General features: G+C 41.0%; 1 protein-coding gene across 1 annotated transcript in view; it reads left to right on the top strand.

The window, feature by feature from the left end:
* The window catches only part of COPS8 (COP9 signalosome subunit 8), a 29,135-nt gene that overhangs the window by 6,045 nt on the left and 11,750 nt on the right, over window positions 1-11,340 (top strand). The window contains exons 2-4 of the mRNA XM_019523347.1: window positions 2,477-2,547; window positions 8,624-8,672; window positions 9,937-10,069. Coding sequence (XP_019378892.1) covers window positions 2,477-2,547; window positions 8,624-8,672; window positions 9,937-10,069 — 253 coding nt within the window. The remainder of the gene's footprint in view (window positions 1-2,476; window positions 2,548-8,623; window positions 8,673-9,936; window positions 10,070-11,340) is intronic.

Below are 11,340 nucleotides of genomic sequence, written 5' to 3'. Positions count from 1 at the left end.
CTTTAGCAATGGGGACAGGCACCATGTAAACCTGTCAAGTTTACTATGTATTCTTTCAGGGGTAGTTCTCTACTGAGTGAAGCTACCCCCACCCCCTTTTGCCATTTGTATTGTTTTTCAACTTTGGTGTGATGCTGATCTCACCAGAGAGAACATTTTGTGTGTCTCTGCCAGTTTTTCCAATGTCTGTGAGCTAGGAGTGCATGGATAAAGACTCTTTTGATTTAGGGTGACTGTATTTGGATCTTGGGGAGCACTGGATTTGCAGCTGAATAAAGGCTTTAATCTGTGGCTCAGCAAAAGCTGCTGACCACAAGGCAGAATGATGTATTAAAAGTAACATTGTGAGACACTTAAGCAAGTAGTTTTCTGACCATGTAGTAGTGTTGTAGGATATGTAACTCCTTATATAAAAGGAACAGCTTCTGCCACTGTGTGCACCCCTGAGGGAGGCATGGGGGGAGTGGGGGATAGGGCCTGGGCTGTGCGCGGGCAGGGTGGATGGCAGCAGTGCTGGGAGGCAAATTTTAGGGTGACTGTAGCCCACCCCTTAGCTCTCCTCCCAGCACCACTGCTGCCCATTCTGAGCACAGCCCAGGCCCAGCCTCCCACCTCCCACTGGAAAGAGCTCGGTGGATCCCTGGCCCTGAGCATGCAGCAGCCCGCCCTCACTCTGCACACAGATCTGGGGGGGCACATGCCTTCCCTGGGGGTTGCATGCAGTGGTGGAAACCATCCCTCCCCGCCCCCACACACCTTCCCAGACGAGCTGTGCTCCGCACCTTGCCCCACCCCAGTTTTGCAGCCCCTGCCCCACTTCCTCCCTCACTTTAGGGGCCTTGATCTGCCTCTCCCATGCCCCTTGCCCCCCACAGGTGGGCTAGATGCTGGTCTTCAAGCTACTGGGCTGCACTCATGGCTGTGTGCATGCTGCAGCTGCGTGCATGCATGCAGGCATTTATCAACTACATTATTGGCCACGTGGCCAAAAAATATCTAGTAATGTCAATTTTCTTTTTATTGGTGCCGATTTACAATATGGACTGATGGATCAGTGCACCTCCATTGTGAGCACTGTTCTAATTTGTGAGCTCTTCAGGACATGGACTTCATCTTTTGGAATGTTCATATATAGTGCCTAGCACAGTAAAGCCCCAATTTCTGTTGGGTCTTGCTAAAAATATTTCCTTCTAGGGTGGTTTCCATACAGTGTTCTGTAGCTTTCTGCTAGTGAGTATCCAACTCTGCTTCCTACTTGAAATCTGCACATCCCTCTCTAGATGCTTGCAAGGAGGTCCAAATCTCTGTTTTCTTTCCCTTCTCATTCAGAGTACGTTGGCTGCTGCAAAGATGATAGTCTCCACTAATACATCTTTCCTTGATCTGTTTTTTAATCCTAGCCCTCAGTGTTTCTAGTTCCTGTCTCTTGCAGTGATGTGAAAGTCTTGTCAGTTTCTCTTACGTACCTAGTGATCTAAGTAGCAGCCAAGGAAGGTAGGAAGACTAGTTGGCTTTAATTTTGCGGACCCTTGATACAGCTCTGTGTCAGCCTCTCTGTCTCTCTCATATAGACCATGAGTTGTTGCAAACCAACATGATGTAGAGCAAGGATTCTGAACTATTCTTATACCAGATTTGGGGAGGAGAAAGGTGACACACTTGACATCAGTTTCACCGTCCTCTCCTATTTCATATAGAACTGTCAGTAGTCATCAGTGTTCACTTGCTATAGTTGGTCAGTTTATCAGGCCTCATAACCAACAACCCCCATCTGCATACATATTATTGCTACACTGCTGTCTTTCTATGTAGAGGTGAAAACTCAAAATCCCTGTGTTGGATATGTCCTGTGCTTTCATAAATGTATTATTTTCTTTAAAAATCACTTTATTCCAATCTAGATGAGGGCATGCTATTTGTGAAGCCTACTGGTATAGTGTGTGTCGGGTATAATGTGCTTAAATTTTAGCTATTTTCCTTGTAGAAACTTTTTGTTTTCTCCAAAATGTCAAAGAAATTTTACCCAATATTACTTCTTAAGTGTCTTTTACTGTAGGGTCCAAAAATTGTTAGAACTGACCTTAGAAAGTAAAGACTTCTAAAAATCAAGAAATTGCACCTTGAAGTGGGAAATAGGCTTGGGTGGAAATACTTGCATTCTTTCTTATAGTCAAAGGTGGTTTATGTTCATGTAATGACATAACTACCTGGTAAAGTTTCCAGAGCCCTCAATCTTGCTTCCATGCATGGACAAACTACAGCAAGTTATCTGGCATGTTGGAATTGATTGCATCTGTAAAAGACTGTCAAAACAATGTAATCACAGATCTAACAACATCATCTTCTGTTCTGTTAGGCTTAGGAGTTTTCTTCAGTTATAATTTGATGTGGCTTAAAGAGAAAAATGTACACATCTTAATATTAGTTGCTTGTTCAAAATAATTACCAATTAAATAATTGGGATTTGTGTTTTAAGGCTCCAGGGGGAATTGCGACACCGTTAGTCTATGGTCAGCTCCTAGCTTTATACCTGCTGTACAATGACATGTAAGTACCCTTTTCAACTCTTTAACTTTTTGAGGTAATGGTAACAAATTTGGCACCTCAACTAGAACTTGACCTATAATTGTCAGACCTCTTTTTAAATTTTATTAATTAATTGGTTAATAAAATGCACTTGGTACTCGGGGACAGGGGTCAGTAACCTATGGCCTACTGACCAAATTTGGTCCTTGAAGGCATTTGATCTGGCCCATGAATGTGGGGTTGCAACAGTCAGAAGAAGCGGCAGCTGAAGCTGGCTTCTAGTGCCTGTCTGCCTCAAATCTGAGTTGGGTCATTTTGACCCAGAACCTGAAAAAGTTTGCAACCGCTGTACTAGGAGGGTGAATGTGTGTATAGCAAATGTACAGCTAAACAAATAATGAACTTTGATTCCCCATTCCATTATGTCAAGATTAATAAATGTCATTTCCCCCATAAACTCCTTTTACTCTTTCCCCTCAGTGGCTCTTTCTTAGGAAAAAGAAAGGAGTCATAGGCTAGAAATGAAGTGGATCAACTGTGCTGTGATGTGTTGTGGCCTAGCTGATTCACTTTGCTGGATAAAACATGTCTCCCTTTGTCTTGCCCTAGTTGGTGTGGGACAAGGGGTGATGTGATCACCCTACCTTCCCCACTTGGCCAAATTCATGCCCCGTGACAAAGGTTATAGATGTCTGCTACAATGAAGAGGCAGAACCTATTACCACCTATTGTTGTGCCACCAATTTTTCATTTCATGTGGCCCAGCAAAGGGTATTGATGTGTATTTGCTCAACATTTGTGCCACCATATAAATGTTATGACAGCACAAATGAGATGTCAGGCATCATCTGCTTCTACCCTTAGGATTCAGTTGATTCATCTCTGATGGCTCATGGTAAATTGCCTTTTCCAGAGTTGATGGCCTAATCCCTGAAATCTTGTGCAAGAAAAATGAGAATAACCCAAGAGTCCTTTTATCTCAAATGTTGTAACTGTGGCTGGCATTCACTTAGTAGCAAGGCAGTCTCTCCAACAAGTATAGTCAATTCATTTAGGGAAAAAGAATCATGTTTTCATGCTTCACAGAATAGTGTTCAAGAATAAATTAATAGGCTTTTTGAAAGTTGGCATTTACTTTTTGAAAGCTACTTTTGAGAGCTGTTCTTCTATTCTTACAGTGAAAAGTAAGAAGAATATCTGAAGACACTGGCAATAAGATAACTAAACCAATTAGTTATCTTTTGGACTGTTCTTAGGAGGGAAGGGTCAGCACAAACTTGCCAAGTCACAATCTTGTAAATGTGAATGTGCTCAGTAGTGGAAAAAACAAAAGTTTTGATATATTGCCAAATAACACCTTTAGGCACTAAAACTGAGTGCTTCCTTCTTTATGGTTTGGTTTTACATGTTAGTAGGTTAGATAACAAAAGCAGGTATTGGTTTTTTGTAGTTCCTGTCACATGCTGCTATTCACAGTATGGCTGAAATACTTAAACTTCCATTAAATGTCAATGTTGGAGCATTCTATTACATTAATAAACCTAAAGTCACAACTCTTAATGTGTCGGAACTAAATTTAATACTTTATGCTTACAACCCCAGCGTCATCTCTGAAATGAAAACTACCATTTCCTCTGTAGCATATGAGGGCATTTACTTCTGTGTGATTAAGTGAAAATATTATTTTCTGTTTTCTGGAATGAAATACTAAACTTCACTTTTGTTTTAGTGAATCTCTGAGCATTTTCTTTCAACATGTTAATAAAACTGAGTTTTAGCTGTTTAGTTGAAGTAAAATAACTCCAATCCCCACATTTCCTATTTCTTTTCCCAGCGTGGTCCTAGCGAAAACATCAACAAAATGAAACGGAATAGCAGTTTTGAATTGGAACAAAATTTGAAATGAAACTCTGTTCCATTGAAACATGAGTCAAAATGGAACAGTGCCATTTTGCAGTGCCCTGCTTCCCACATTGTCCCTTAATCTGTCAACAGTCAGCAAAATCAAGAGTTGAGGGACACTTTCGGCAATCCTGCTCCCACTCTGAGCAGTGAATATCTGCTTTATGAGAGAGTCCAAGGCTGTACCGTTGTGAGAGGAGACCCTCCCATAACAGACGTGCCCTGAATGGCTCTAACAACATCTGCTTTATCATAGTAGCTGTTAAAAAGGAGCTCGGGTCTGATGGCATTGCTGTATTGTGTTACAGCAGCATGGACTCTGTCATGACTGATGTCCAGGCTTTCAACCATTCTTACAACAAAGGCCTTTTAGCAAAGGGAACCCTCTTCTCCCACCATCCGAGCCATTGATCAGAAAGACCACATCCTTCTTCTCAACTCCAACCTCTGTGGTTTGGAAAAAAAGAGAAGAACCTAAGTAAAATTCTCTGTATAAGTAGACATTCTTTTTGTGAATCATTTCATACACAGAAAATCCTAGGATTCTAGGTCAGGCATCATAATTGTTGATTCAATTTATTTAAAGCTTATCATCTGTATCCAGTCAGCCTATATCCATTGATGGGTTGGATCACGGCTCTTCCCGCCCCAGGGGGCGGGAAGCAGTCTGTGCGCCAATCAAAACCATGCTGCATGCTGCCTTTGGCATGGCAATCAGCTGTGTGAGGACCCCAGGTGTCCCCCCAGACCCAGGAGGCACCAGTTGCCGAGCTGGGAGGGTACGGGGCGGGGTGGTGGCAGCACTCCCCAGTGGACCTGGAAGTGCTGCTGGGTCTGCTGCTGAGCACGCTCGGGAGCCTCCTGCACTTCTGTGGGATACTTCATGTGCCCCAGTACCACAACATTCACGAGCCACCTGCTACCTAGGGGCATGTAGAAAAATATTTAAAGCTGTGCCTATGTCCGAATCCCCTAATCTTTCCAAATCTCTCTGAATCAGAGAGAGTAAAGGGTCCTCTGATTCAATTTGGATTTAGAGATTTGGCCACCAAATTGGGCCGAATCTAATCGGGGACTGAAGCTTCACACAGCCTTAGTCATCTGTGTCAATAGCTGGAATTTGGTGTTCTTGCTGTTACAACATTCAATTTCCCTTTCTAGGTTTTTCCATACAAATAAGGGAGGCAGAACAGGTCTGCATGGATAATACATAGATAACACACTAAATGTAACACTCCACTGGGAAAGTCGTATTCTCATGCAAAATCTCATGAGGCAGCATCACATTTTTACAAATCCTACATTCTCTAAAGACGCCAAAGACTTACCTTCTTGTTGCTGAGCCTCAACTCTACAACAGCCTGAGAGTATGATAGAAGTAATTGCCACTGTGGACAAATGTTAATGTTTCCTCTATATTGATTGTTTGTTTGTTTGTTTTGTTTTGCTTGTTTTTCAAAGCGCCAATGTGTGACCTAAATAGAAACAGAGACATTGTCAGCGTAAATTGCATTCTCAGTTCAGCTCTAATAATGATTTCACAACACGGTTGTAGGGCTGGGCCTGAGCATGAGCATATACAGCACATGGCACAATGGGGTTTTAATCCATTAGCAGGTCTGCAAACCACTGTACATACAATAAACTGCAGTAGAAGTAATAGTGATGGTGATGATGATGATAATAAGCACTTCCCTCAGTTAGTGATCTCTACTTTGCAACTTTCCCCTCATGTCCATGGAAAATTCTACTACTGAACAAGAAAATTATAGGGTCCTTAAGTAGTACATGACATAAGCCTGTTATGGATTTTTCCATAGAATTCCCACTGGTTTCAATGAGAGGTCTGTAAATGAAAAGAAGTCCTAGTATCATGGGCTTCAGAATACAGGCAGCCCTCGACTTGCAACGTTTCGAGTTACAACGTTTATAAATTGACACCCTGTTTCAACTTTCATACGTCAGTTTCGACTTTACAATGCTTGATTAGATGCGACTCCACGCCAGCAAACGAGTTCACTGTGTCACCCATCTCCCTGGAGAACATCTGTCCAAACTTCCTTGGACACTTTCTTTAAGAAAGCAGCCAAGACTCCAGAAAAACCTGCAGCCAAGACTCCTGAGAAGACTCCAGCCAAGAGCCCTTCAAAAAGTCCAGCAGAGTCGCCTCAAAGAAGTCCTACCAAAGCAATATGATTGCTATTTACAATATAAAAACATTAATGTAGCTATATTACTCATCTATAATTGATCGAGTACAAAATTCTGGGGTATTTTTTGGTGAAAATAGGGTGTTGGTCCTATGGAACCAATCCCCCATTTATAACATTGTTTCTTATGAGAAAATTGGTTCCGAGTTGCAACGTTTCGACTTATGACAGTTTTCAGGAACCAGTTTTGTCATAAGTCCAAGGACTACCTGTAGTTGAAAAATCCTGCTTGTGCCTAGAAGTCTAGGTACTTGCTTGACTGAAACCAAGATCCGTAGGGATAAACGAATGTTAGTCAGGATGGATGAGTGGTTAAGGCGATGGGCTAGTAAATCAGTGAGGTCTCTCCTCAGCCCCACCACAGGCACTAACAGGCCCCTCCTGGGGACTGGCTCTGCTGTAGCTTTGCTCCTGCTTCTCCTCAGATGAGGCGGCTGTAATATATATCATGTGTAGAGTATAAAACTAAGGCAGCAAAAGAAAAAAAACCTCAGCAGCCAGCAATCTAAATAAAACCTCATTTACGGCTTTGGACTGCTTTTCATTTTCGGTTCCTGACAACAATGGGATTAAATTTACTCTGCTACTGGCTTCCTCTATGTTGCTGGTTTGCAACTTTTTATCTGCTCAGGTATGAGCCAAAGCCCCTGCAAATAAATAGGGCTGTGGAGTGTCTGTTGATCAGATCCCATTGAAAGTCTGGGATAAGATGCATTCATAAGATGAATCACGCTCAGGCTGAGTGTGGTTACTTGATTTAATAAAAAAGAAAAGTTTTGGCTAAACTTACATCTCTCCTCAGCAGAGGAGATTCTCAAATACTGAGTCAGAGCCATTGCACTCAGGGTGAGTGTGGTTACTTGATTTAACAAAAAAGAAGAAAAGTTTTGGCTAAAGCAAACCAAACTCTGCAAAGGCAACAACATGCAACTTGAATTGACAGGAGAGAGAACTTCCAGTACAGAAGCAATGACGTGAAGTAAGGTTAACTCAGCCATAACAGCTCTAATATACTTAAAAAACACTTACCCTGAGTAATCTGAAATGTTAATTCCAGGACTTTTCACACCAAGTAATTTGCACCTTTGAATCCTCTCTTCTTTTTGTTCAGTCTCCCCTTCGCTCAGGTGTTTTTCTCCTCAGAGGGAGGAATTTGGGTTGTGAATGGTAAAAATCCTCTTGCAGTGAAGCTGGAGCAGCAGAGAAGTGAACTGCCTTTTGGTGGAGGATGCAGCTCCAAACTGGATTGTCTCCAGTATTACACTCAAGGCCTCCTCGCTGAGTGACTCAATTGTAAATGAAAACCAACTCATGCTACGTTGTTTCTTCTGACTCTTCTTCCAGGGTGATGTCACATCTTAAAGGCTGTCTCCATCCCACACTCTTACATGAGCTCTTCAAAAAAGTTCTTCTCTGGTCATCTTTTTAGCCTAAAAGCTCTCTTAAGTGGGATTTATGTTTGAAGTGATTCCCCAGCACCCAGAGTTGGCCTGAACTGTGGTTCAGTTATCTGAAGGGGAAAACACAGGAGATGCAGTGTTTTTTCACATTTAAAAATAAAAGTTTGCTTGTTTGAATTTTAGAACTTTTGAAAGCTGTTCCTCTATTCTTACAGTGAAAGTAAGAAAACTATCTGAAGGCACTGGCAATAGGATAACTAAACCAGTTAGTTATCTTTTGGGCTGTTCTTAGGAGGGAAGGGTCAGCACAAACTTGCCAAATCACAATCTTGTAAGTGTGAATGAAATACTAACTTCATATTTGTTTTAGTAAATCTCTGAGCATTTTCTCTTAACATGTTAATAAAACTCAGTGACATGACAGACTCCCCTGAGAACAAACTTACAGTTGTTGATCCTTAGTTTTAATATAGACTGCTTTGGTCCAGTCTGGTGATTTAGTTTTGAATTGTTATTTCTTCTAGCAGTATGCTTTTGATGGATATGATTGCAAAAAATATATTTAACTGAGCTTTATTTCGTTAGGAATAATGCACGGTATCTTTGGAAAAGAATTCCCCCTGCTATTAAATCTGTGAGTACTTGCTTCAATGCCTTTTTGAGCGATACAACATCTGTTCCATGTAACTTCATAAGTCCCTACTCATGGGTCTGAGCTTACGTAGTTGATGGACTGTCGCAGGCTGAGTTTTGAGCTCCCTTAAACCATTTTGCCAGTGGGGACACCTGACAAGATGTATTAATCTTTTTCTATCACTGATTTAAGATTTCCGTCTCTTTGCTGGTGTAAACATCTTTTCTTCTCTGACTCTTCCTTTGCAAAAATAAGATTTTCAGACCACCTCCTGAATAGGAGAGTTCAGTAAATCACCATTAGCTTTTACTGAAAATTAACTTCCATGTGCCAAATTGCCACCATCAAAAAGAGACTATATCCTATTCTCAGTATTAGCTGTCTCCCTCTAAGAACCCTGAAATGCGGCTATGGGCAAAATTGGTGTACAGGTTTCCCTTGCCAACCACGGTTTTGACTATCTGCAGTTAATATTCCATATACCATTTTACCTACCACGGTATACAGTTTTGAGGATGGGGGAAAAAAAATTTGGGAAGGCTGAGCATGGGCCCTGGCTGGGCCAGCTCATGGGGCAGTCGGGGGGAGGAGGGAGGTGCCTGGGCCCCTGGTTTTTGCACAGGGCAGGAGCAGGCCACAGCTGGGCTCAGCTTCTGCTGTCTGTCTGTGCCTCACTGCTGCCTCGCTTCTCAGAACTTCTTTAGTTACTGGCTTAACTGTTTCTCACAGCAAAAAGCAACTAATAAGTAAATAGCAAAATCTATCAAATTCTATGTTTTCAACATTGATTTTCTGCTTGACAACTTGATTCCTTTACCTGTGTGTCTTTTAGTCTCTTCCTGCTTTTGTAGGCTTAATCATCCAAAAATAATACATTTAAAATTACATGATTCTGATGCTTTTTCTTTCCTTTTGCAGTAATTTTTTGAGGGATGGGATCTAGAAAGGCGAGGCAGTGTTAAATGTGGTTTTACTATGCTGCTTTTACTTTCCACAGCCTGTTTTGTTGCTTCTGTGTTAACAGCATTGGCTTTAAAAATTACCATTGCTTGAGTTAGGCTGGCACTTCTGTGACAGTACTAGTAATATGCTACCCTATTATTTGTATCTTAAGATTGCTGTTGTATTGTAATCTTTATAGTTGTGGTAAAGTCTCTGTTGCTAAAGAGGAAAACATACTTTCCATACATATTGAATTCTCATGAATAATCACTGGGGACAATGCAGATGATTTGTTATTAACTTGTTTGCTTTTTTACCATAGGCAAATTCTGAACTTGGTGGGATTTGGTCAGTGGGACAGAGAATCTGGCAGAGAGACTTCCCAGGGATCTATACCACAATCAGTGCACATCAGTGGTCTGAGACTATTCAACCAATCATGGAAGCACTAAGAGGTACAGAAATACTTTGTGTGTTAATATCACAAGGAACTTAATTTGGGAAAGAGGTTTCATATGTCTATCATCAGGTCAAAGTAGCAACACATCCTTAAAGGAGGTATTAACAAGGGTATTAAGAATCAACTTTTAAGACTGTCCCTCAGTAGCTTTTAAAACTAGTTTTTACAGTTTTACCTGACAGATTCCAGGTATGAAACATAAATATTTAAACTCTTCACTGCAACATGCGTTCAAAAGCAGATTTTAAATTCTGTCTTATTACTGCTGTAGTTACGATATGTTCTAAATTGGAAAGACCCTTTACTCTTCCATGTTGTAATGGCATACTTTGAATATTTATGATCGAACTTTTTGGTCCGACTTTCAAAACAAGTCATTTGTTAGATCCCTCAACTTCGATAGCATTCCTTCAAAACAAATCCTGCAAGTTGGGAAATTCTTTAGACAGAAATTGTAAACAGTTGTGAACAAAAATTCTAACTTCTAAATTAAAGACATTGTGAAGCTATTCCTGAGTAGTAATGTCCTTAACACTAAGGTACTAATAGCTTCTTGCAACATGAGGGCACTAGCATCCTCAAAAATATTTTTGAAGCCATTGTGCTGTTTCACCCAGCCTTTTTTTGTCATTAACAAAACCATTTCATTTATTTGGGGAATACTTTCAGATTAAAGCCTCATCTCAGAAATTTAAAATGAAAATCCCATATTAACCTAATATTTTCTTATTGAATATTTAAATTGAATTCTGTCACTTGGTAAAGTATACATTTCATAGAGTTAATTTGGTATAAACATATAGGCTGCTGAAAAATGGGGGGGCGGGGACAAACCCTAAAATTCGCTTTACTGAAAGAAGCAATAAGCTAGTTTACCTGGCTTTGTAGTGTCTGCAGTTCCTTTGCTTCACTACAAAGGAGCTGTAGAATCATCTATTACATAAATGTTCCAGGAAGCCAGGCTGAAGTGTGCAGTCTATACAGATGTTGGGCGAGCCAGGTCAAACTAATGCAGTGAGTCTTCTAGGCAAGTCTTGGGCTCAGCGCAGGGACACGCTGAATTTAAAGCAGGTTTTTTACGTCTTTAAGCAGCCTTAGATTTTGAGACTTTTTCAGACTGGCTTATGTTACATCAGGTGTTTGAAAATTCTACTCTAATATAGTAAATAAATTTCCTGACTCCTCCCCAAAATGCCTTGTAGGGGTTGTCATAAGCTTCATGAAGATGTCAAATTCAATTACTCCCTGGATCTCCAGGCCAGCAGC

The sequence above is a fragment of the Gavialis gangeticus genome, unplaced genomic scaffold (genome assembly GCF_001723915.1).
Source record: "Gavialis gangeticus isolate Ggan-Ray unplaced genomic scaffold, GavGan_comp1, whole genome shotgun sequence".
NCBI classification, from domain to species: Eukaryota; Metazoa; Chordata; order Crocodylia; family Gavialidae; genus Gavialis; species Gavialis gangeticus.
Note: the sequence above shows the minus strand (reverse complement) of the source record. Positions and strands in the feature narration are given on the sequence as shown.